General features: G+C 36.7%; 1 protein-coding gene across 5 annotated transcripts in view; it reads right to left on the bottom strand.

Annotated features, from left to right (window-relative positions):
• LOC143649933 (mitochondrial adenyl nucleotide antiporter SLC25A24) overlaps positions 1-27994 on the bottom strand; it is an 84122-nt gene that overhangs the window by 2471 nt on the left and 53657 nt on the right. For 2 of the 5 annotated variants that reach the window (XM_077120063.1, XM_077120064.1), the window contains exons 4-10: positions 26813-26924; positions 24101-24259; positions 22664-22813; positions 21549-21656; positions 19996-20163; positions 5923-6073; positions 51-3071 (exon numbers count right to left, since the gene is read on the bottom strand). In XM_077120063.1, coding sequence (XP_076976178.1) covers positions 2887-3071; positions 5923-6073; positions 19996-20163; positions 21549-21656; positions 22664-22813; positions 24101-24259; positions 26813-26924 — 1033 coding nt within the window. In that variant the 3' untranslated portion in view covers positions 51-2886. Of the gene's footprint in view, positions 1-50; positions 3072-5922; positions 6074-19995; positions 20164-21548; positions 21657-22663; positions 22814-24100; positions 24260-26812; positions 26925-27994 lie in introns of those variants that run through there. The other 3 variants (XR_013159229.1, XM_077120065.1, XM_077120066.1) reach the window with 3 other exon arrangements.

Here is a 27994-nt window from a genome sequence, read left to right as displayed (position 1 = left end):
TTAGAACTGTAAACTAGCAATTTATTAAATCCCCCTTTTAAAGGCCGTTCCATTTCTGGTATGCTGCATTCTGGCAGCTAGCAAACTAGAACACTATCCTGCATAGAAGAGAGTGGGCAGATGGGATATTGTGGGGCCTGCTCTTACCGATCAGCCTGAGTTCGTTTCCCTCCATACTTTTCCCATTGTGGGAAGATAGCAGAGGAGAGAGCATGGTTTCCATTTGTTGCCCTCCACGAAGTCACCCCTTTGGCACTCTTCTCAAAATAAGAAATTCCATAAGAAGGCTTGGCAAAAACGATGATGTACTTCTATCCAAATGGCCTGATGACAAACTCAAAGAACATAGTGTAAAACATGGTCCTTGCTTGGACAAAGTTTATTATCTTGAGGAGGCAAGACTAAAAAGGCAAGAAACACATGTGGCAGTGTTTCCTAACAAATGGCCCCCGCAGGCACAGGAGGGCTGATGCGCCACTCCTGGAGTCAGGGTGGGATGCAGAATTTCTTTGCAGTCCTGTTTATTTTCTTTAAATAAAATCAAATTTTGTACTTACTTTGTAGATGAGCATTTACCAGAAATTTTCAACACTTACCCGCTAAACTTACTTAATTTTTGTTTCCCGCACCTTAAAGATAAGCTGATTTTTCACCAAGAGTTAATCCTGTGGCTCTGTCTTCTCCTTGGCATTGTGAGCCGCCAGAAGTGTAACACTAATTAGCAAATGTGAAATGTGGATATCACATAAACATCATCTTATGTCAAAATGTGTGATACAGACAATAACTACTATGACTGCTTAGGAAAGACCAAAATATTTGGGAAGACTCAATAAGGCCAGATGTGACATTGTTCAAACTGTTGCCAGTGGTATGAATTGTATATTATAGACATTTTGTGCTTTAATTAAGTTTAAAAAAGAACAGGAAACAAGTTGTTTTAAAAAGAAAACATTGGTTTTTTTAATGTAAATGAAGAGTAAATATTTGATAATACCAGAGGGAAACTATCTTCAATGTTAGGCTTTCTGAAAGTAAACAGCATATTTTCAAAAAATACAAAGGCACAGATAAATCACAATCATACCTTACAAATTTTAAATAGTGAGCAATTTAAATTCATAATGACCAGTGAATATTTTCATATTTTTAGCAGCTTGAAGTTTCAAAACATTAGCAAAATTATCCATTCAACCCCATTTTTGTGAGTAAAAAAACAAACATAATCATGTACCTTATACTATCATTTTACGTATTACTCAGAAGTACAGGCAACCCTGCAGATAAAGTTGAGTGCCATGCTTATCATATGGTATAAAAAATATTGAGACATATCAGAAATAATGAATACAGAATAAAGCTATTTTTAGAATATATTTCTCAAACACGAGTCCAACTTTTGTCTTTGGTTCAGAAAAAAGAAGAGGTAGGTTCAAAAAACAAGTAAATTCCACTAAATTTTCAAAATATGCTGGTCATTTATAACAGAAATTATTAGACATGAAACTAGTTTGAGTTTTAGGAACTGAATTTTAAAATGATAAGGATACCTTCAACTAATAAACAGTTTCCTATGTCTAAATCACACAAATTTCAGAAAAGGCAGTCAGCGAAAATGACTTTAGTAAAATTAAACATGCTATTAATATCATGAATTAGGTTTTCTATATCACAACATGTTCTGAAGCCTTGGAGTGACAAGAATATGAAAATATGTCTTTATAAATTGGGTCTCTCATTTAACTACAGGTATCTAATGTATACGATTAAGGCACTATTAGCAACCATTAATAGGCATGTCCTTGTAGGCCCGTGCTGCCCAAGTTAACAATGGCACACTCAAGGAAATTTAACAACGAAGAAAATGAAAATGTCATTCACCCATGATCAATCTACTTCATGCAATTAAGAGAAATTTCAGATTACCCATATGGTCCCAATAAAACTTCCTGATTAAAATGGAATCTGATTTGAGAAGTAGGAGACAAAAGACAAAAAGAAATATGCTTTTCAGAAGCTGGTGTAAGAGGCTCTGGTTCCTGCTGCTTTTCAAAGCAATCACAGAATAAACAGGATATTTCAAATAAAAAATTATCTTTGTGTTGATAATTTATCATTAATATACTGGCATTTAATCAGTGTGTAAACCCAGGGGCCAAATAACAGTGCAAGTAAAATGTAAAAGTGCCCACTGAAATCAATATTATTTCATCTCTCCTCCTTACATAAAAATGACATAAAGGGACTAAGGTTTTCTCACATCTTAAAATACTGCCCTTGATGCTCATTCCTGTTCTGCTTAAAAAAAGATAAGGATATAAACTCTCTACTTATTTTGAGTACTGTCAAGTACATTTTAGTGCAATGATTTTTCATTAATGGTTCTATACAAGGAAATTTGTAAAATCTATAAAGATATTCAAATACCTAAAACAACTTTAGTTTCAAGGTTTTCTGATTGCTTTGTTTTTAAGGAAAAGACACATAAGTATAAAGGAATTAGCATTAAACTTAGACCAACCAAGGTATAGATTAATGATTTCCAGTTCTACCACAAAGACAAATTTAGTCCAAGCAAACACATTTTTAAGATTTAGAATTCGGGGCAGAGATTTGTGGATAGGACTAGTAAGAAAGATAAATACAATTTGGTGGCTTTTAATAGTTTCACAGACTTATTTTAAAGACTACAATTTTGAACATTTCCATATATATAAAATTGAGCCAAAATATTTGAAGTAATCATTGATATACATCTCTCTTTTGTGAAAAAATAAAAAAATACAGCTTCCTTCACCAGGGACTGGTTGCAATTCTAGGAGAAAGAGTCACTCCAGAGATTGCTGAGCAAGTTAGGAATCAGGCTAAAACCAAGCAGCCAGCATGTCATTTCTGGGCCACTCCTAAAGTTTGCTTCATATTTTCATAAACCACGTAACTGATGCCAACAGCAGGCAGCACCTTCATGAAGTTTGGGGTGATACCCCTGTAAAGCCCCGTTAGTCCTTCTTTGGCCAGTATGCGTCGAAAGAGGCCAACCATATTCAGCTGTGGAGCTCCTTCTACCATGGCTAGAAAATTAAACAAAAGGAACCAGGATAACTGAGCATTGAAACATGCTTCATTTCTTATTTTTACTATAATTAGTAAAAATAAAATGATGATTCCGAATGATATTCTAGGATACAATGAAATGATAAAATTTATCCCAAGGGGCCCAAGAGAGTGAGTGCCCCTTTCTATAATTCTCCTTGTACAGCGCCTAACGGTGAGTGCCCTGCCTAAAGTAATGATGGGATTAGTTATTTTCTGAGTCTTACTGTGTGCTAGGTTCTGTGTAAATTACTTTACATACCAAGATGGTATGTTAAAAGGTAAATATGATTATACCATGTCAGAAATGAGGCACTGGAGGCTTAAAAAGATGGAGGAACTTGGCCCAAGCACTTAGCCTTAAAAAAAAAAAAAAAAAAAAAAAAAAAAAAAAAAATCAGTGGTAGAGCAGGAACAGATTGTTTTCCAGTCCAAAGCCAAGGCACTTTCCACCGCACAGCAATGTTGCTGCTGCAGCCCTCCTCCCCCTCCTCTCCCCCTCCTCTCCTCCTCCTCCTCCTCCTCCTCCTCCTCCTCACTAACCAGGTGCTGAAGAGAATGAGCTAATTCATGGGGAGTGGAGGGATCGGGGGAGAGCTTTGGGAAGCTGAGGAAGAGTACAGGGGCGGGGCACCTGACAATGAAAGGGAAGGAAGGGACAGCGGGTGCTGATGGTACAACAAAGACCAGGGCAGTAACCGTGCACATGCCATGGGGACACCACTGGGGGCTGGCGGCGGTTACTACACAGGACTCACAGAGAGGCTGAAAGTGGGCAAAGGAGGAGCGGAAAAAAAAATGGAAATGAAGCTAAAAATAAAATGGGGCAGATGGTTGAAGGCTTTATAGTCCCACTAAGATAACTAGAGTTTAGTCTGAAGACTTTGAAGAGCCTTAGTCTCAAGACTTCAAAGTTTAGTCTCAAGACTTCTGAATAGGTGTAAAATGATCAGACCTTTGGTAAAGAAAGGACCAGACTCTCAGCAATGCAAGGGTCTGAACTGGAGTTGGCAGACAGGAAGGGAAGACTTGTTAGGCAGTGAGGTGAGTCAGACTTCCTGGGTTTGAACTCTGGCCATACCATTTACTGAATATATCACCTTGTGGAAGTTGTTTCACTTCCCTCTGCCCTGGGTAACTCATCTACAAAATGGGGATACTATTCATAGTATCCTCAAAAGATGGCTATGATGGCTTTATGAGAGAATAAACTGTCAATGTTTAGTTTATTATTTTCCACTTTTCTCTCCAGCCACATGAACTTTCAGCTCCTCAAATTTTCCCCTGCCCTGTGCCTTTGCATATGTTGTCCATCACACTGGAATATTCCTTCTTTGGATCCCCCACCTGTCCTTGCCCAGCAAAACTCCTACTTTGTCTCAGTTTACATGACAGCCTTCTCCAGCTTCCACGTTAGGTTAGAGCTGACGGCTTGGTGCTCTCCTAACAAAGGGAAGGGTGTTTAAGGAGGCTGTTTACCTGCTGGACATATGTCTTCTCCATTCCACAGCAGCAGCAACCATAGCTGATGAGTTGACTGCTGTAACCCAAGTATCTGGCAGTGACAAGCACCCAAAGTGTCTCAGGAGTATTTACTACTCCATGATTGATTGCTTGATTCCGGGAGGAGTGGCATTTGGAAGAGAGATTGGGGATAGAGCTGTAGATGGGGGCGGGAGTACCCACAGTTTACTATTTGAAGAAATAGCAGTTGAGATTGGCTAGACAAAGAGAAGAAAGAAAAGAAAGACACAGACTGCATGCATTTAATAGTGAGTAGAGCAGAAGCCAGCAAATAATAAGTAAGGAGACTAATCAGTGAGATGGAAGAAGAACCAGGAGGATACAGTGTAACCACAGCCAAGGGACCAGACTATGTCACAACAGATCAAAAACTTTTGATCACAGTTCAAAAGTTTTAGGGTTCAAGCAGTAATAATAAAAATTAAAAATTCCAGCTACCCTTTACCGAGATACTAACAAAACCATGTGCTTCACATATATTATTGCTAATTTTTTACAAAACTGCATGGTTTCACTTCCATTTACAGCAAAGAAAAATGAAAACCCAAAGAGGTTAAGGGCAAGGATCTGAACCTAAATCCATCTAGGTACCAAAGCTTATTCTCACTGCATTCTCAACCCGGGCAGAAAAATGTCTAACGTATAAAGCCCAGATATACATACAGTACCTCTGCAGTGTATCTGAGGTATTAACATTTCATGAAGACAGGGCAAATAGGAGAAGAATGTCTAAAAGGCTCTTTACGAAGGTGTCATGATCAGGTTTATGTGTCAACTTGGCCAAGTTGTGGTATCTATTTGTCTGGTTGGGCAAGTGCTGGCCTGTGTGTTGCTATGAGGACATTTCATAGAATTAAATGATCACATCAGCTGCATCCACAGCTGATTCCATTTGTAATCAGCCAAAGGGAGCATCTTCTGCAATGAATGATGCTTAATCTAATCACAGGAAGCCTTTTAAGGAGGATTCAGAAAAGACAGGTTCTATTCCTGCTTCGGCTGGCGAGCCTCTCCTGTGGAGTTCATCCAGACCCTCCATCGGAGTCGTCGGCTTCACAGCCTGCCCTGTGGATTTTGGACTCTGCGTTCCCATGGTCATGTGAGACATTTTTATAAATTTTATATTTGCAAGTGTTCCCTGTTGATTCTGTTTCTCTAGAGAACCCTAACTAATACAGAAGGTGATAGTCTTAAAACTACACTCTGCTGTCTCAGTAGAACTTAAAACTGAAACTAAGAAGTTCCAGAAACACCTTGTGGATGCAGTACTTTCCTCACAGTGTCATTCTTTAATCAAAGACCCACCTTGAGCCTGCATGCGCGTTCTCACCAAAGCCAAGGGGTAGCTGGCCAGCTGACCACAGGTGCTAGATAAGGCACCACATCCCAGCAAGACCACAACTCCGGGGTTCACAGTGTCTTTTGCAAAATTTTCTAGCCAATGCGACTTCAAAAGCTGCCAGGGAAACAGAGAAAAGAAGAAAAATAATGAAATACTTTATATCTGCTTTCCCAGAACTTCAACATCTTCACAACTATTCTCAGCGTCATGATAGACCATATTTCTGCAAGACTGGGACATTCCCAGAAGCAGCAGCACCATGAGTACAGTAACATGTATGTGGTAGTTAGATTCAGTTGTCAACTTGGCCAGGTGAAGGCACCTAGTTCTGCTGCTCTAAACATGAGCCAATGATACATGAACCTCATTGTGCTGATTACATCTGTGGTCAGCTAGGAGGCAATGAATGACATTTGACTTAATTGGTTGGTGCTTAAATGAGAGAGTACAACATAGCACAGCCCAAGCAGCTCAGCATACCTCATCTCAGCACTTGCGGCTCAACCCAGGCCTTTGGAAATGCAGAAAGGAATCACTCAGAGTTCCAACACTCTGAGTTGTTGGAACCCAGAGGCCTGGAGAGAAGGTCAGCAGAGATTACCCTGAGCCTTCCCGCATAAGAAAGAACCTCAGATGAAAGTTAGCTGCCTTTCCTCTGAAGAATGACAAAATAAATTCCCTTTTATTAAAAGCCAATCCGTCTCTGGTGTGTTGCATTCTGGCAGCTAGCAAACTAGAACAAAATACAACCTAAAATTTCCATTTTCATCCCTTTTAAATATACTATTGAGTGGTGTTAATTACGTTCACAAAGTTCTGATCCATCATCCGTTGCCAAAACTCTTCCATCAACCCAATAGAATCTCTGTACCAATTAAGCATGAATCTCCATTCCCTTCTCCCCCCACTCCCAGCCACAGGTAAACTGTATTCTAAATTCTGGTTTTAGTAATTTGCATAGTCTGCTTCTTTCATGTAAGTGAAATAATTTAATACTTGTTCTTATTTCACTCAACATGATGTCTTCAAGTATCATCCATGTTGTAGCATGCATGAGAATTCCATTTCCTTTCACAATTGAATAATATTCCATTGGATGTGTATACCACACTTTGTTTCATCTTTGACGGACACAGGTTGCTCCTACCTTTCGGCAATTATGCATAATGCCACTATGAACATCCATGTGCAAACATCTGTTCAAGTCCCTGCTTCCAATTCTTTGGAAAGCAGATCATATAGTAATTCTATTTTCAATTTTCTGAGGAACTGCCAACTGCTTTCCAGAGTGGCTGCACCATTTTACATTCCCACCAAAGATGTTAGCGTGTTTCCATTTTTCTACATCCTCTCCAATACTTGTTATTTTTCAGTTTTTTAAAAAGCATTTTTGGGCGGGCCGCGGTGGCTCAGCGGGCAAAGTGCTTGCCTGCCATGCCGGAGGACCTCGGTTCGATTCCCGGCCCCAGCCCATGTAAAAAACAAACAAGCAAACAAAATACAATAAAACAAGAAAATTTTAAAGATGTTTCCCTTTCTTCCTTCCTTCCTTCCTTCTCTCTGTCTTTCCTTCCTTCCTCCCTCTCTCTTTAAAAAAAAAAAATAAAAAAATTAAAAAAAAAAAAAAGCATTTTATTGAGATATAGTCACATACCATACAATCCATCCAAGGTAATACAATCAATGGCTTTTAGTATAAACTCAGAGTTGAGCATTCACAACAATCAATTTTAGAACATTTTTATTATTCCAAAACAAAAAATGCACACCCTTAGCAATCACCTCTCAATCCTTTTATCCTTCCCCAGCCCTACATAATCACTAATTTCGTCCTTATAAAAAAAACTCTATACTTAGCTTCTTGAGGAATCGCCAAACTGTGTTTCACAGCAGCCGCACCATTTTTACATTCCCACCAGTGGTGAATATGTTATTTCTCAACATCCTCTAACACTTGGAGTTTCCTATTTTTTGTTAACAGTGGCCATTCTAGTAGGTGTAAAATGATATCTCCTTGTGGTTTTAATTTTCATTTCCTTAATAACTAGTGCTGTTTTAACTTTTCATGTGCTTTTCAGCCACTTACATTCCTCTTTGGAAAAAATGCCTATTCAAATCTTTGGTCCATTTTTAAATTGGGTGTCTTTTTATTGTTGAGTTGTAGGATTTCTTTATATATTCTGGATATTAAACCCTCATCAGATATGTGGTTTCCAAATATTTTCTCCCATGAAGTAGGCTGCCTTTTCACTTTGACAAAGCCTTTCAAGTGCAACAGCTTTTAATCGTGAGGAGGTCTCATTAATCCATTCATTCTTTTGTTGCTTGTGCTTTAGGTATAAAGTCTAAGAAACCATTGCCTACCATTAAACCTTGAAAATGCTTCCCTATATTTTCTTCTAGGAGCTTTACGGTTCTAGTTCTTCTGTTTAGGTCTTTGATCCATTTTGAGTTAATTTCTGTATACAGTGTGAGACACAGGGGTCTTGTTTCATTCTTTTTAATATGGATATCCAGCTCTCCTAGTACCATTTGTTGGAGAGATTATTTTGTCCCAGTTCAGTGTCCTTGGCAGCCTTGTCAACTATCAATTAGTCATAGATGTTGAGGGTCTACTTCTGAACTCCCAATTAGATTCAATTGAGAATATATCTAACTTTAGGCCAGTACCATACTGTCTTGACCACTGTCACTTTATAATATGCTTTAAAGTAAGAAAACATGAGTCCTCCAACTTCATTTCTTTTTTTCAAGATGCTTTTGGCTACTCAGGGCCCTTGACCCTTCCAAATAAACTTGATAACTGACTTTCCTACTTCTGAAGAGTAAGCACTTGGAATTTTGATAGCAATTTCATTGCTCTATAAATCAAATTGCATAGAATTGAGACTTAACAATATTTAATCTTCTAATCTATGAACACAGAATGTCCTTTCATTTATTTAGATCTTCTTTGATTTCTTTTAGCAATGTTTTATAGTTTTCTGTGTACAGGTTCTTTACATCCTCAAATAAATGTACTCCTAGATATTCTATTCTTCTAGTTACTACTGTAAATGGATTTTTCCTTGATTTCTTCCTCAGATTGCTCATTGCTAGTATATAGAAAATTACTGATTTTGGCATTTGATCTTGTATGCTGCCACTTTGCTAAAATTATTTATTAGCTCTAGTAGCTTTGTTGCAGATTTTTTAGAACTTTTTAAATATAGGATCATGTCATCTTCAAATAGTGAAAGTTTTACTTCTTCTTTTCCAATTTGGATGCCTTAAATTTTATTTCCTTTATTTCCTAATTTCTCTGGCTAGAACTTCTGGCACACTGCTGAACAGCGATGACAGTGGGCATCTTTGTCTTGTTCCACTTCTAAGATAGAAAATTTCAGTCTTTCACCATTGAATGTGATGTTAATGTAAGTTTTTCATACATGTCCTTTATCATGTTGAGGAAATTTCCTTCTATTCATATTTCTGAAGTGTTTTTAACAAGAAAGGATGCTGGAAATTGTCAAATGCATTTTCTGTTCAATTGAGTGATAACATTTGGTTTTGCCCCTTCAATTTGTTGATGTGGTGTATTCCATTAACTGATTTTCTTAGGCTGAACCACTCTTGCATATCTGGAATAAAGTGCACCTAACCATTCTTTTAATGTGCTGCTGGATTTTATTTGCAAGTAATTTGTTGAGGATTTATGCATCGTATTCATTAGAGAAATTAGTCTATAATTTTATTTTCTTGTAGTATCTTTATCTGGCTTGGTTATTAGGGTGATGTTTGCTTCATAGAATCAGTTGGGTAGTGTTTCCTCCTCTTCAGCTTTTTGGAAGAGTTTGAGCAGGACTGGTATTAATTCTTTTTGGAATTACTGGTAGAATTTACCTGTGAAGCTAATAGGTCCTTGGGCTTTTCTTTGTCTGCAGTATTTTGATAACTGATTAAATCTCTTAACTTGTAATTGGGCTGTTAAGGTATTCTATTTCTTCTAGAGTAGTACAGGTTGTTCGCGTGTTTTTAGGAATTATTCTTTTCATCAAAGTTGTCTAATTTTTTGCAATACAGTTGTTTATAATATCCTCTCATGATACTTTTTAATTCTGTGGGCTCAGTAGTAACGTCCCCTCACTCATTTCCTATTTTATTTATTTGCAACTTCTTTTATTCTTTGTCATTTTAGTTAAGGATTTGTCACTTTTATTGGTCTATCAGAGAGCAAGCTTTTGTTTTGTTAATTTTCTCTATTGGTTTTTAGTCTCAATTTCATTTATTTCTGCTCTGATTTTTGTTATTTCTTTCCTGATGCTTGCTTTGGATTTTGTTTACACTTCTTTTTCTAGTTCCTCAAAGTGTGCAGTTAGATCTTTCATTTTAGTTCTCTTCTTTCTAAATGTAGGAGTTTTTCCCCTCTCAGCACTGCTTTGGCTGCGATGATATTTACTGATTTCTTTTGCAATTTCTTCTTTGACCCACTGATTTTTTAAGAGAATACTGTTTGACTCCATATAGTTGTGACTTTTCAAGTTCTCCACTAGCTATTGATTTCCAGCTTCATTACGTTATTGTTAGTTTTATAAACGCACCAGTGTTTATAGCAGCGTTATTTACAATTGCAAAGAGATGGAAACAGTCAAAATGTCCATCAACAGACGAGTGGCTAAACAAACTGTGGTATATACATACGATGGAATATTATGCAGCTTTAAGACAGAATAAACTTATGAAGCATGTAATAACATGGATGGACCTAGAGAACATTATGCTGAGTGAGTCTAGCCAAAAACTAAAGGACAAATACTGTATGGACCCACTGATGTGAACTGACATTCGAGAATAAATTTGGAATATGTCATTGGTAACAGAGACCAGCAGGAATTAGAAACAGGGTAAGATAATGGGTAATTGGAGCTGAAGGGATACAGACTGTGCAACAGGACTAGATACAAAAACTCAAAAATGGACAGCACAATAATACCTAATTGTAAAGTAATCATGTTAAAACACTGAATGAAGCTGCATCTGAGCTATAGGTTTTTTTTTGTCTGTTTGTTTGTTTGTGTCTTTTTTTTTACTATTATTATTATTTTTATTTTTTTCTCTATATTAACGTTCTATATCTTTTTCTGTTGTTTTGCTAGTTCTTTTCCTAAATCGATGCAAATGTACTAAGAAATGATGATCATGCATCTATGTGATGATGTTAAGAATTACTGATTGCATATGTAGAATGGAATGATTTCTAAATGTGTTCATTTCTTTTTTTTCTTTAATTAATAAAAAAAACTGAAAAAAAAAAAAGAATGTGTATCCTGTTGTTTGGGGGTGCAATGTTCTGCATATCTATTAGGTTTAGCTCATTTATCATATTATTCAAATTCTCTTTCCTTATTGATCCTCTGTCTAGATGTTCTATCTATTGATGAGCATGGTGTATTGAAGCATCTAACTATTACTGTAGAGATATCTATTTCTCCCTTCAGTTTTGCCAATGTTTGCCTCATGTATTTTGGAGCACCACAGTTAGGCACCTGAATGTTTTATGGTATTTCTTCTTGGTGGATTGCCCTTTTTATTAGTATATACTGTTCTTCTTTTTCTCTTATAACAGGTTTGCACTTAAAGTCTACTCTATCTATTGATGAACTCTCTAAGTTTCCTTTCATCTGTGAATATCTTAAACTCTCCCTCTTTTTTTTTTTTTTTTGGCACGGGCAGGCACCAGGATTTGAACCCAGGTCTCCAGCATGGCAGGCAAGAATTCTACCACTGAGCCATCATTGCACCACCCTCCCTCATTTCTAAATGACAGTTTTGCTGGATAAAGTATTCATGGTGGCAGTTCTTCTCATTCAGCACCTTAAATATATCATACCACTGCCTTCTTGCCTCAATGATTTCTCATGGGAAATCAACATTAATCCTACTGCAGTAACTTTGTATGTCATAAATCACTTTTCTCTTGCTGTTTTCAGGATTCTGTTTTCACCTTTGGCATTTGATGCTCTGATTAGCATGTGTCTCACAGCAGGTCTATTAGAATTTATTTTGTTTGGAGTATGTTGTACTTTTTGGACTTGTGTATTTACGTCTTTCATAAGAGTTGGGGAATTTTCAGCCATTACTTCCTCAAATATTGTTTTTTTTTCCATTTCCCTTCTTTTCTCCTTCTGGGACACTGTTCTAGTTTGCTAACTGCTGGAATGCAATATACCAGAAACGGAATAGCTTTTAAAAGGGGGAATTTAATAAATTGCTAGTTTATAGTTCTAAGGCCGAGAAAATGTCCCAATTAAAACAAGGCTACAGAAATGTCCAATTTTAGGCATCGGGGAAAGACACCTTGGTTCAAGAAGGCCAACGACATTCAATGTTTCTCAGCTGGAAGGACACATGGCGAACATGGCGGCATCTGCTGGCTTTCTCATGGCTCTATCAAAAGGGGTTCTCTCCAAAATGTTTCCTCTTTTAAAGGATTCCAGCAAGCAACTCCACCTTCAGTGGGTGGAAACACACCTCCATGGAAATCATCTAATCAAAAGTTACCACCTACAGTTGGGTGGGTCACATCTTCATGGAAACAATCAAAATGCTCCCACCCAGCAATACTGAATGAGGATTAAAGGACATGGCTTTTCTGGGGTCCACCACAGATTCACACCAGCACAGACACCCATGACACTTATGTTTGTGTGTTTTGTGCTGTCATTCAAATTCTTGAGACACAGTTCAATTTTTCTCCATTTTATTCTCTATTTAGCTCTGTCTGTAAGATTTTGATTGTCCTGTCTTCTAGTTCACAGATTCTTTCTTCCTCTTATCCAATCTGCTGTTGTACGCTTCTAGTATATTTTAAATCTCTTCTGTTGTGCCCATATTTCTGTTGTTTCCTTTTATACTTTCAAATTCTTCTTTATACTTACACAGTGTCTTCTTAATATCCTTTATCTCTTCATGCATATTTCCCTTGATTTCCTTAAATTGATTTAAGAGATTTGTTTGAACACCATTCATAAGTAACAAGTAAGTTTCAAACTCTGTGTCTCCTCTGAAGTTTTAAATTATTCCTTTGACTGGGCCAAATCTCTTGTTTCTTGATATGGTTTGTAATTTTTCCTAATGTCTTGGCATCTGAATATCTTGATAAGTTTGCTTTGAAAGTTACTCTCTCTTGCCTAGGGTTTTATTGTTGATTGGCTTTGTGTTAAGACTCTTCTTTGACACTCCATGTAAACTTACTCTAGACCTTTAGAATGACTGTGTTTAACTGATCAGATTTTTCAAGCTCTTCATCTGATTCTTGCCCTGGATATGCTGTATAATTTTTAAGATTGCAGTCTTTGTGCAACTGCTTCACCCTCAGGAGAAAGTTTCTTTTCCTCTGTTCCTTCTCTGGGAATGCTGATCTATTCTGTTTGTATTTGCTTTGCCGCTATAGTTTTCTTTTTATTTTTCCTAACCCTCCTTCTATTGCCTCTAGCTGCTTTTGCCTCGAGGGCAAATTTTAGGAGAAGGGTCACTACAGAGAAGATGTGCCTAAATGAGTATTTTCCAGCCAAAACGGAGCCAAGAACCTATGAAGAGTGTTCCAACCAGCTCCAAAGAACCAGCTCCAAAGAACCTAAGCTGCACTTTCTTGCCTTTCTCAGTAGATTTCAGCAAACTGTTCCCCTCAGCCTTAAGGGGCTACAGTGTCTATAAACCTCCAGTGCCTCCACCCTTTTTGGCAGCAAAGTTGAAACAATAGCCACAGGCAGGGCAGGCTGAAGCAGCAGCTCAGAGCTGGGATCCAGCAATCCAATTCACCAATCAAAAGCCAGGATCAGTGTTTGGCCAAGCTGTCCTACTCCCCATTCTTGGGAAAGAGGACTTCCTCACTTTGTCTGCAGCAGACAGCCAGGGATCAGACCCTGAGGTGGCCTGCCTTGAGAGTGGCAGATGGGTGCAGGTTGCTGCCACAGAATGAGCTACTCACAATTCTTTACTGCAGTTTCTCAGCCTCTTCCTTCCACACTTCCCTGGATGTTTTACAGAGCTCTGCTGTTCTCCAGAACCCCAGAACAGTTGTTTCAGAAGTTCCTGCATGTCCACTAGCTGTCTTAGAGGAATGAGTCCTGGAGCTCTGTACTTCTCCATCTTCCCCAGAAGTCCTCTCTTTTTTCAATAATAAGCCATTCTAGTGGATGTGAGATGGTATCTTATTATGGTTTTGACTTGTATTTGCCTAAATGATAATGATGTCAAGAATCTTTTCAAATGCTTTTTTTGCCATTTGTATGTTATTTTCTTTGGAGAAGTCTATTAAAATCTTTTGCCCTTTTTTTTTTTAACTGGGTTGATTGTGTTTTTGTTGTTGAGTTGCAGGATTTCTTTATATATACTGGATAGTAACCCCTTATCAGATATGTGGTTTCTAAATATTTTCTTCCATTCTGTAGGTTGTCTGTATTTTCTTGATGAAATCCTCTGATGTGTAAAAGTTTCTAATTTTGATGAAGTCTCATGTACCCACTTTTTCTTCTGTTGCTCATGCACTTAGACTTTTACTTTAATGTAAAGCATAATAAGTCACGACCTAACACAAGGTTCTAAGAGGCTTCCCTATGTTTCTTTGTGGAGCTTTATAGTTTGAGATTTTATATTTTAGCTGTTTGATCCATTTTGAGTTAGTTCTCTTGTATGATGGGAGGTAACAGTCCACCTTCATTCTTTTGCTTATGGCTATCTGTTGGTTCTCCCAGCACCATTTCCTACAGAGACTGTTTCCCAGAGTCGGTTCAGCACCCTTGTCAAAGATCAATCGGCCAGAGGTGTGAGGGCTTATTTCTGCTTCTCAGTTGGACTCCATTGGTCTGTATGTTTGTCCTTGTGCCAGTGCCATGCCATTTTGATTATTGTAGCTTTGTAATAAGTTTTAAATCAGGAAGTGTATGCCTCCCAACTTTGTTCTTCTTAAGCTGGTTTTGGCTATTCAGCCAAATTTTCCCATATAAATGTAATGATTGGCTTTTCCATTTCTGTGAAGTCTACTGGAATTTTTATTGGAATTGCATTTAATCTCTATATCACATTGTAGAAAACTGAATTCTTAATGATACTTAATCCCAATCCATGGACACAGAATGTTTTCCATATATTGAGGTCTTTCAAAATTTCTTTTAGCAATTTTTTATAATTTTTCATGTACAAATCCTTTACAGTTTTTGGTTAAACTTATTTCTAGATATTTGATTATTTTATGTGCTATTATGAATGGAATTTTTTTGATTTCCTCTTCATATTGCTCATTACTGGGTATAGAAACAACCACTAATTTTTCTGTGCTGATCTTGTAATCTGCCACTTTGATGAATTCATTTATTAACTCGAATTGTTTTGTTGTGGCTTTTTCAGGATTCTTTATGTATAGAACCATATTATTTGCAAATAGGAAAAGTTTGGAGATGGTAAAGTTCATGTGTCAACTTGGCCAGGTCTTGGTGTCCAGTTGTTTAGTCAAGCAAGCACTGGTTTGACTGTTACTTTGAGAACATTTTCTGGACTTAAATCAGCAGGAAACTGATTGCAACTATCACTAACTACATCTACAATCATCTGAGGAGATTGCCTTCAATAATGAGAGAAGTGTTACCCAGTTGAAGGCTTTAAAAGCAAAAGTATGATTTCATCAGTCAGAAGAGAGAATTTTCATCTCTACTTCAGCCAGCCAGCTTCTCCTGGGGAATTTTCAAAAGCGCTCATCAGACCTCCCAGCTTGCAGCCTGCCCTACAGAATTTGGACTCATCTATCCCCACAGTCGCATGAGACATTCTTATAAAAAATTTCATAATATTTATAGATATCTCCTGTTGGCCTGTCTCCCTAGAAAGCCATGACTAATACAGCTTTCCTTCTTCCTCTCCTATTTTCATAACTTTTATTTATTTTTCTTACCTAACTGTTCTGGCTCAACTTCAAGTACAATGTTGAACAACCCTGGTGACAGTGGGCATCCTTGTCTTGTTCCTGATCTTAGAGGTAAAACTTTCAATCTTTCACCATTGAATATGATGTTATCTGTAGGTTCTGCATATATGCCCTTCATCATTCTATCCCTCTGTTTCTTATTTTCTGAGTATTTTTATCAGGAAGGGGTGCTGAACTTTGTCAAACGCTTTTCTGTATCAATTGTAATGATGATGCAGTATTTTTCTTTCATCCTATTAACATAGTATATTACATTTTATGTTAATTGATTTTCTTATTTTAAATAAATCCCATTTGATCATGGTATATAATTTTTTGTTCATATTTTGATTATTTGGGGATCTATATTCATGAGGGATATTGATCTCTAATTTTGTTTTCTAGTGATATCTTTCTCTTATTAGAGTGATACTGGCCTCATAAATTAAGTTGGAAAGTGTTCCCTCTTCTTCAATTTTTTGGAAGAGTTTTCTGAGTAGTATTGGTGTCAATTCTTCTTGGAATGTTTGGTAGAATTAACCAGAGAAGACTTCTGGTCCTGAACTTTTCTTCGTTGCAAAATTTTTTATGACTAATTCTATCTCTTTACTTGTTTTTGGTCTAATGAGACTTTCTATTTCTTTTTGAGTCAGGGTAGTTTTGTGCTTCTGGGAATATGTCAATTATATTTAGGTTATCTAATTTGTTGACATACAACTGTTCATGGTATCCTTTTATAATCCTTTTTATTTCTTTGGGGTTGGTAGTAACATCTCCCCTCTCATTCCTGATTTTAATCATTTGCACCTCCTCTCTGTTTTGCTTCAATAGTTTACTTAAAAAGGTTTGTCATTTTACTGATCTTTTCAAAGAACCAACTGTTAGATTTTGTGATTCTCTGCATTGTTATTTCATTCTCTTGCATTTGTCTCTGCTCTAACCTTTATTTCCTTCCTTCTGCTCACTTTGGATTTAGTTTGCTCTTCTTTTTCTAGTTCCTCCAGGTGTGAGGTTAGATCTGTGATTTGAGCACTTTTTTTTTAAATGTAAGCATTTAAAACTATAATTTTCCCTCTTAGGACTTCCTTTGCTGTGTCACATAAGTTTTGATAAGTTGTGTTTTCATTTTCATTTGCCAAGATATTTCCTGATTTCCCTTGTAATTTCTTCTTTGGTCCTTTGTTGTTTAAGAGTACCTTGTTTAATTTCTACATATTTGTGGCTTTTCCAGTTCTTTTATTGATTTCTAGTTTCATTTCATTTTGGTCAGAGAAGTTGCTTTGTATAAGTTCAATCTTTTAAGATTTATTGAGACTTGTTCTGTGACTTAGCATGTGGTCAACCTGGAGAATGTTCCAGATTAATGTACAATCTGGGGTTTTTTGTTTGTTTGGTTTGGTTTGGTTTTGGTTTTTTCTGGTGCATTGTCCTGTATTTTTCTGTTCAGTCTAGTTAATTCATAGTATTGTTCATATTCTTCATTTCCTTATTGATCTTCTACTTAGATGTTCTATCCATTGACAAAAGTGGTATATTAAAGACTCCAATTATTATTGTAGAAGTGTTTATTTCTCTCAGTGGCGGTTTTTCAACATGAGCTCAGTACCAAGTCTACTGACCTCCAGATCATGCCATCATCCCCATTATTTAGCTCCCTGAATTTCCATTATAACACGAAATGGTTGGGAGAAATTGCATAAAATATATATGCTAATCTACTTTTTAAGTATAAAATACATGCTACTATGTGAAAAATTATAAACTAGTTCAAATATTTTAATTAAATTTTTAATTGCATACTTGAACCTTAAATTATGCAGCAAGAAAATCTCTATAAATTTGAAATTGAAAATTAAAGTTAAATGGACTATTCACCGATTACACTAACCATTCAGTACTATAATATGAAAATGAAGGCAAAGGACAATCATGTCTGGACCACAGAAATGAGAGAACAGATGGAATTTACTAGAAACTGATGAACTAAATACTTAAGGCAGGAAATATGCACTCTTAAAGCACATACACAACTTAAAATTCTATAAAATATAAATGGCTACATAAATCCTTCCTGGGTGTCCCATAGTCCATTTTCTTCTACCTCCTAGGGATCTGTTTCTTGATCATTTCTTGCCTCTTAGTTCTCCATTCATTTATTTATTCTTTTGTTTTATTTATTTATTTATTTATTTAATGTCCCCCTCTTTACTGATTCTATACCCCTCAATTTACAGATATTGTCAAAGTCCTGCATTTTATGAAGGTTTTCCTGTAATACCAACGCTTGCTACATCTTCTAGTCTGTTCCCTTATTCCCTTCACCAAGTTTCTTAACCATTGCCTGCCCTCCTCACTGGTACTTCATTTGACATTTACTCTTCACCGCACTCTGATTTCCAACATTACTCCTTTGAAGTTACTCTCATGACAGTCACCAATAACCTAATAACTTCCCTGCTAAATCCATTTCAATCCATATCTTACATGAGCTTCCTGAAGCTCCCAACATTGCAGACCAATCCCTCCTTGAAGTTCTTTCCTCCATTGCCTTCCAAGCACCAGAGTCTCTCTTGGCTCGCCTCCTGCCATCATGGCCATTCTTTCTTAGTCAGTTCCACTGGTGATGCTTCCTATGCTCAACTCTAAAATTTTTATTGGTGATGTCACTAAAATCCAATTTTTATACTGCCACTTGCAGAGATACCCTAAAATCTTCTTTCTTGAGCCTAGAATTTTTCTGCCAAGCTACAGACCTATATATCCACCTACCTGCTGGACATCTCTACTTAGATGTTCTACAAATACTTCAAGTTCAATATGTAAATTAACAAATTCATACCCCCTACGCCAACCTAATCTGTTCCTCTTCCAGGATTCCCCACAATCAATACATACTTAAGATTACTGCCATCAGAAATATGTCCCAAAAATATAAATCTAATGATGTCTTTCACGTGACTTGTCCTTCAATACCTATATTGTCTTTAAGATAGAAGTCAATGTCCTCATCCCAGCACATATAGCTTTTAAGGACCTTAGCCTATGCTACTTCTCAAGCCTCTTCAACTAACACTGCTCACACCTATCAAATATATCACAGCTACTTGCAATTTCCCAAAGTTTCATGCCTTCTCAAACTTCCATGTCTTTGTCTGTACTACTCACTTTTCCAATACTCTAACCCAAGTCCCTATCCCATTTTTTTCTATCTGTTTTTACTCATTCTTCAAAATTCAGCTCAGGGAGTAAAGCCCTCTAAGAAAGTTTTCATTACACACTCCCCCTGTCCCTTCACTAAAGGTTAGGACCCCCCTAAACATGCACCCTGGCTTACTTCTATCACAGCACTACTTATCACCCAACGTTTTAGCTGTTTTCTTGCCTATCTCCCCTGCCAGACCTTTAGTTTCTTAAATGCAAACAAGTTCTTCTTTCAATCCCTATGCCCTCAGTGTCTAATCTAGGGCTTACACGTAGCATATACTTAATAAATGCTTTGCCAGATTCATAAATCACTAAATGATTTAGTTGGCAGGGTTGAGATAAGCTTTATCTTTTCAGTTTTCTCTGGTACAAGGACAAATTTGCGCTACCCATATCAGTCTCTGGGTTTCAATGTCAGATTTTAACAAATCAAAGAAAATATGTGTGAAGGTTAATTTCACATGTCAGAAAACAGATTAGATAGATACTATAGATGACAGGTGATGATGATAGATAGGTAGGTAAGCAGACAGATAGACAGACAGTCAGACAGACAAACAGAAAGGATGAAACAGTAAACATGTCAGAATGCTAAAATTGGTGGAGCTGGGTAACTACGGGGCAGGGACATATCGGAGTTCTCTGTGTGGGGGTTATATTAGTTTTGCAACTGTCCTGTAAGTTTGATATTATTTCAAAATAAAAGATCTAAAGAAAAAAAGCATATGAGACATATGAGGTCTCATATTCAAGGTACTTGAAAAGAAAGATCAATAACACCCTACTGAATCTATTTTTTGGTCACAAACTATTTTCTGGTGGATATGTATGTCTTTATATAAAGTTAAATTCTAACAATAATTTCCGATTCAAAAGATTATTAGATACTCACCTCATAAACAGCAAGATCTATGCCTGCATAGGGTATGATGCCTAATAAATTTGGAATATAGCCTTTGTAAAAAGCTCCCAAGCCTTCACGTTTCAGAATCTTCTTGGCACAGTCAAATATTCCAGAGTACTGCCCAGTTTTGCCTACAGCCAACCTCGTTTTTAAAACCTATATACGAAAGAACATAACAAAATATTACCGTCCATATTAATTCTATAATCATGAAATCAAAAGGAAGAAATTTTACAGAATTGGGTATTTACCTAGCACATATTGTCACTCATACAACTGCCCAATTTGTTGCTGCCTTCTCTTACATGCATTCTCTCTGTAAAGGGACTGGGACCAGAACCAGAGAAACTCACTCATTGCAAAGAAAAGGAGTTGAATAAGGGTGGTGGCAGAGGAATGGAGGAAAGATAATGGAAAGATAATCTTTTAATGTCCTAGAAGATTGAACTGGTGACCAATTAGACATGGGGGATGAGGTAAGCAGTGGCATAAAGGATGACTCCAGTGCTTCTAGTATGGAACATAAGATGGGGATGGGATGGAGGTAGGAAAGTGATGCTATTAACTGAGATGAAGGTATTAAAAGGAAGAATTAGGTATTGAGGGAGGATTTTTTTTTGAGGGCTATGCGAAGTAATATGAAGGTAATGCGATCATATTAAGCTTAAGATGCCATCAAAGAACGCTATCTTATGCATACAAAGCAGTGAAACTTAATGGTGTGTTTTGTTTGGGTCTCATTAGTTATTGAAAAACTCTTTGTAATATCCATAAACTTACCCACATTAACAATATTATTTTTGCTATACAGCAGGAGCTATAAAGATTCAGATAGTAAATATTTTAGGCTTTGTGGGCCTAACATATGAGGTCTCTATTGAGTATTCTTTGGTAATAGTTGTCATTCTCACCAAGACTGTGGCAAGATGCCAACCCCCCCACCCACCGCAATGATCCCAGCCTCCAAGATGCCTCCCAACAAACCCTGACCCCTGGTGTAGTTCCCTCCTTCAGGGTTGGTCTGCATGACCAATAGAATATGACAGATGTGGCAAAAGACTGCCGCTCCCATCTTGGGCTCTCATTTCCTCTCCTTCATGCCATCTCTCTTTCCCTCTCTTTCTCTCTATCTCTCGCTATCTCTCTCCATCTCTATCTCTCTCATCACTGACTCATGAAGAAGCCAGCTGCCATACTGAAAGCATACTCAGATACTTATAGAGAGGCCCAAGTAGTAAGGAGCTGATGTCTCTAGCCAACACCCAGTGAGGGCTTGAGGGGTGCCAACACCCATGTGAATTAGCTTGGAAGCAGATCCACCCCCAGTTGAGCCTAGAGGCTACTGTAGCCCCCGTTGACACCTTGATTGCAGGCTTTCAGAAGCCCCAAACCAGAGGCACCCAGTTAGGCTGCTCCCAGATTTCTGATCTGCAGAAACTATGAGATAATGTTTGTTGTTTTAAGATGTGAATTTGGGGATAATTTGTTATATGGCAATAATACCTAATACAAACACACTCAGACTTCACAATGATACTTACTTCCATTGGATATATAAAAGTCTGTGCAGTTGCTCCAGCCATAGAACCAGAAATAAATCTCTCAAAGGTTCCTACTTTTTGACCCTCCTCAGTAAGCAACTTCTTGTACTGTAAAAAAAGAAATTTAATGTATAATAATAATAATAATACCAAACTACAACTCACTCCTAGAAATCAATTAACTAACCATTTGACACTATAGCATATACTGACTGCAGAAAACTAAGGCTTAAATGCTAATACATTCAGTTTACTGCACTTTTTCAAGATGGATTCCCACAGAACAAAGATGCTCCATAAATGGGACCAAGTTGTTCCTTTGATAAAACAGAAAATTAGGAATCTTTCCCAGATGCACAGAAAATCCATTGTTAATAAGAGTTTTCATAATCTTAGGACATTTTACCCATAGGTATAGAAATAATGCAAAGAAAATAATTCCTGTGGAGGCTCAACTAGACAGTCATATTACAACCATTACGAGAACCAAACCCCAAAACTCACTATTGTATTTCCTCTTAACACCAAGTTCAGCTAAAGCAAAATCTTAAACAATCTAAGTCAACAAAAGTCACCAGGGAAGTTGGTTCAAAGGAAAATGCATACGTTCATTCGACAAATGTTCACTGAGCACTTCAGTGCCAGGTTCTGTCTAAGTGCTGGAGTATATGGAAAAGAAAGCAAGAACTTGCCTTCTTGAAGCGTTCACTCTAAATTCAATCCAATTTTATAGCAGTATCAAACTTCACAAAAAACCTTCAACTTAAAACATTTATTTACAGATGTTGGACTGGGATGTTGCTGTTATAGTGTGCATCTTCTATTCTAAATTCAAAAAAAATAAGCTAAAATTCTACATTTCCTTTAAAGTCTACCTAGACAAGAACACAAGAGTCTTTCCTTGTAAATAATATGAAATTCAGATCCCTGGAATTTAGTCATTAGCAATCTCTGAGTTCATGTGGTCTAATCTCCTCTAAGAGAATTTCCTCCTAGAGGACAAGTGAAAAATGATGACACAGTACAGTAATCCCCAAAGCACTGTCTGCCAACCTTTATTGACTTGAGTGACTAATTCCTCTTGGTTAATAAATTCCATGGGTGATAACAATTACCTGTTCATATGCCCAAAACTTAACAGCTGTCTCAGGAGCAATTTTAATAACATTTGTACCATTTCCTCTCCAAAGGGAACGGATACCTCCTTCTTTCACCATCTGTCGAAAGCCACCAATTATGTTCATGTTTGATTTTGAACCATGAACCTAAAAATAAAAGCAAAATGCTGTAAAATAATGGTATCTTGTTATTATTACAATTTCTAAAGTAACCATAAAAACCTTTTTCTCTTCTTCAATACATCAGTGCAAAGAAGACATATTTGAAAACATAGAAGGTTGAAGAAAAATATATAATGATAGGAGGAATTATTACCACCATTTTAGAGACCTGTCTCTCAATCTAAAACCCAAGAAGAATTTGCATTTCCCAATCTGGGAAAACTGACAGGAAGGACATGATAAAAATTATATTAACATAAGCAACAATCTTAACATGAACCACATTATGCAATATTGGGGGAGGGAGCACACTTTGGAACTTCAACAAAGCAAGCTTGAGATAATTAAAATAAAAGCATATCTTAGGCAAAATATTATCCTCTACCCCAAGAGGTAGTGTAGACATGAAATATAAATGGGTCTTAAAACAATTCAGACCCATTTGTGAACATCAGAGTTATAGATGCTGGAATACACACCACCTGATGATAAAAATAAAAATTGTTGGTGAGGAACACACAACTATGTGATGATATTGTGAGCCGCTGATTGTACACCACATATGGACTGTGTGTGTGTGAAGATTTCTCAATAAAAATATTTTTTAAAAAAAACAACAAAAAGTAAAATAAAAATTGTACTTTCTATGGCATACCTTGAGGTCTTTCTAAGCAAAAAAATCCAGGCAACATAGGCTGCCTGCCTAAGCCAATTAGTACTGATAAACTACTTGTCTTATATTATAGATGTACTGACCATTTAAATATACCAGACTTCATGACTGCCTATTTGTAAAAACTAAGTAAATCTAATAAGCCAAAAAGAATCAATGAAACCAGCCATTCTTCTGATTGTTTCAGCTTACACAAAAGTGCTAAATCTCTTACTAGGCTTCTTGAAATAAAAATACTTTAGAAGCTATATTTCTAGAACTAACAAATGAGTAGTCTACTTGTTTATATAATAGAACCACATGATGAATAAAAGACTCATAGACATAGAGTCTTAATATATTTCTCTAACACATATCCTTGTCCTGATGCATAAGGAAACTTTCATAGTACTTCAGGGCCCTCAGCAATCTTGGGCCAAGATTTCATTGCCTTCCATTTCAGACAATATAGATCATTTGCTATAGCAGTATATTTCTTATTTGTTTAAATATGACTATAGCAGTCACTGAAAATATGATTTTCTAAATTCCAAGTAAGCCTCTCTTGCTCCTAGAATATTCAGCTTGATTTTTCTTCACTGCATTTAAAACAATGTTACCTGCATCATGACTTTCAGACGATCCAAAGGGGCAGTGCTCGTTCGAGAGACGGCACCAGCAATGCCTCCTGCCGAAAGCTGCCTCCACCACTGTCCAGATTTCTTTTCATCTTCTGTGAATTCATCTGGAACAGTTAAGCTATCCCCTATGTCAATTCCCTGTTAAAATAGAAAAACATCCTGATGCTTCTTCAATTAAAACTAAATTAGCCCATACTATACTTAATGTGTTATAAAAGTAACTAACCTCGTTCTTAGGAAGATACATACAAGTACTAAGTGTTAAAGGAACATGATGTATGCCATCTACTTTCAAATGTTCATAAGATAAATACACAGACATATATAAAAGATGTGGCAAAACGTTAAAAGTTAGCAATTCTGAGTATCTGCATATAGTTAACATGTCGGAGTTCTCTGTATAGTTCTTGCACTATTATTGTGACTTCCATGCAAGTTTGAAATTATTTCAAAATAAAAAGTTAAAAAAAGAAAAATAGCTTTTCTCAGGTTTTCTGTTTTATAGAGTCATGTGTTATTTTAGAAAGTACCCTGTACTGATTTAAGCATATAGATTGTTGTAAATACTGTTCACCCTAAACAAAGTATACTCTCAGTTCACACAAAATGTAAATTAACAGTAATTACAAAATTACAAAACCAACAATTACAACTGTCTTAATAGATTCAGAGTAATTTTTCTATTCTTGATCTAAGAATGAAAGGGTGGCACTTTGTCAGGTATAGTGAATGTCTCCTAGCAACACCCACATTTCATAATGCTAGAAAACCATTTCTAGTAGGCAATAATGTCGTTTAAGAAAGTATTCAGTCAATTCTTCAAAGATATTCTATCTCAAAAATACATCCACAATACGCCAGGATATATGTGTTGAATCAGATTAAATAAAACTATAATCATTTCATTTACAGATTATTTATAAATATATTTTTAATTTGACTTGTTATACAAAAAATACAACAGCTTTATAAAATTTTGCTAGCATAGAGATGCTATTTTGAATGATTACTCACCAAATATTACTACAGATTACAAATGAAGCTTGACAGAAACAAAGGTCTACAATAATATTTTTACAATTTATTACTGGAATGATTTTAGTGTAGATTTTATAGGTAAGATTATAAGGTTAGGAAGCTGTGCCATGGTAGTAATCCTCTCTTGCTTCATTAAAACAGGTGCATGATTTAACCTCAACAATCACTGTTTACAAAAATACAGTAAGAATCTGATCATGTAATTGTAACTTCACATAATGATAAAATTTACCAAGGCAACTGAATTTCTACTATAATATTATTGTATACTCACAGCGGAAAGGGCAGTCACCATCAATAATTTTACAATGTTCTGTGTAAGCTCTGTGTTGCCAGTAGCAAACTAAACTCTAGGCTTCATTTAGTGCAATGAAATGCTTTTAAATATCTTTGTACATATCAAGTTTACTGAAATACATGAAAAAGTATAGAGGTGACAAACCCATTAGTAAAAGATTTTCCACAGAAAGCTCCCAATGATTTCAGGAGTAGACTGCACACTAAATTTAATTTCATGTGGACTTATATATTTTTGCAGAATATTAATAGAATTTGATTGCTAGAAAATAGGCTTATTTAAAAATTCCTTCACTTAATCAGCTCTAGATCTTCTAATACCCTAGGTGAACTGTCTACTCTTTGTACTTAGTTCCCAGAAGGACATTAACCAGCCATTCTCGATTCTGCCTGCAGGAATAAGATAACAGAATAGCATCAAGAACACTCTGTGGCCCAGTGAGTCATAAAGAGTCATAAAGACCCTGCACATAAAAGCTTGCATATCAGTATCTAAACCTAACCACTGAAGCTGGAACAACAAGATGTGTTCGAAACAACACGAGATTGAGAAATTGATCGTGACCTCCTCACAAAGATTCAGTGTCATTGCTGACCTGACAGAATGGAATCATGTGGACTGCACTTAGTTTTTGATCCCTACCTCCTTTCCTTTACCTATAAAAACCTGTAACTCACATCTCCATTTCGAACTGGTTTTGGGAAGATTCCTCTAGCTCCTTGTACACTCACAATAAATTACCTTCACAATGAGAGACATGGTTCTCCTTTGCAGCATCCTTCTAATGGAAAAAGCTGTGCTTGTGGTATCAAATTTAATAAAAATTTAATAAAAAACTGAAGTTTTATAGAATACGGGCAGTGCGAAATACTCAAATAGCCCCAAAACTTTTTGGTCCTTAATGATCATTATAAGTACCTTATGCAGGGGATAAATCTATGCTATTTAACTAGACAAGCAAACATTTTATAAGAGAACTTTGACCACATCATAATGGTCAAAGAAGTAGATACTAGGCAGTCATGGTGCTGAAACTATTTAGCATAAAAACTATTATTTTTATACTTCCCTAAGACAGAATACTTATCAATTCATCAAGTGGGTACCTCTTCCAAGTTTTGAGAGTCTGGCAAATAAAGGTATTATATCCACAGTGTTAGTGCAGTCTGGGGTTTAATTTTTTAAGATATCCTAAACCCATGCCAAATAGAATAAGCAAAATTCCGTAAATTAAGAAAGTACAGGGCCTGGTCCTCCTGTCCATTAATGTGACAGGGTTTGTTTTGGGAATGTTAGCTATCCCTATGGCTTACCGCTTCAGTAAGTATAATTTAATACGTAAAGCACACACTTACAGTAGAATGTTTCCAGAAACGAATAATTTCCTCAATATCTGTAACAGGATTAAATAAGAAGTAGTCCCTCCATTCATTCCAGTCCACTGTCATTGTCCCATCAGCATCAATGCTAAAATAAAAAGAATCTGATTAAAGAACAAAACAAAATTGATAAATAGTACTGACATTTATTGATCATATTACAGAATGACAGTTTCTTTGCCAAATCAATATTGCTGTTGATATAAAAAAAATCCTGGGCAGTGCAATGGTGGCTCAGTGGCAGAATTCTTGCCTGCTATGCCAAGACCTGGGTTCAATTCCCAGAGCCTGCCCATGCGTGCTGGTTTGAAAGGATGTATGTCCCCTAGAAAAGCCATGTTTTAATCCTAATCCCATTTTGTAAAGGCAGCCATCTCTTCTAATCCCTATTCAGCATGTATGTTTGTAACTGTAATTAGATCATCTCCCTGGAGATGTGATGTAATCGAGAGTGGCTGTTAAACTGGATTAGGTGACGACATGTCTCCACCCATTCAGGTGGGTCTTGGTCCTATAAAAGAGGAAACATTTTGGAGAATGAGCAAATCAAAGAGTGCAGAGCAGAACAACATAGCCACGAGAAGCAGAGCCCACCAGTCAGCGATCTTTGGAGATGAAGAAGGAAAATGCCTCCCGGGGAGTTTCATGAAACAGGAAACCAGGAGAAGAAGCTGGCAGATGACACCGTGTTCGCCATGTGCCCTTCCAGATGAGAGAGAAACCCTGACTGTGTTCACCATGTGCCTTTCCAGATGAGAAAGAAACTGTGACTGTGTTTGCCATGTGCCCTTCCACTTGAGAGAGAAACCCTGAACTTCATCAGCCTTCTTGAACCAAGGTATCTTTTCCTGGATGCCTTAGATTGGACATTTCTATAAACTTGTTTTAATTGGGACATTTTCTCAGTCTTAGAACTGTAAACTAGCACCTTATTAAACTCCCCTTTTAAAAGTCATTCCATTTCTGGTATATTGCATTCTGGCAGCTAGCAAACTAGAACACCATGTCAAAAAAAAAAAAAAAATCCCAACTCACAGGTTCTTAGAAATGGCAGTAAGCATTTGATGTTCCTGTCAGATAGCTTTAATTATCCTGGTAAAAACTGATCCAAAAAATGCAGAGAGAGCTTAATAAATACTACCTTCAACATGTTTTTCA

The sequence above is a fragment of the Tamandua tetradactyla genome, chromosome 11 (genome assembly GCF_023851605.1).
Source record: "Tamandua tetradactyla isolate mTamTet1 chromosome 11, mTamTet1.pri, whole genome shotgun sequence".
NCBI classification, from domain to species: Eukaryota; Metazoa; Chordata; class Mammalia; order Pilosa; family Myrmecophagidae; genus Tamandua; species Tamandua tetradactyla.
Note: the sequence above shows the minus strand (reverse complement) of the source record. Positions and strands in the feature narration are given on the sequence as shown.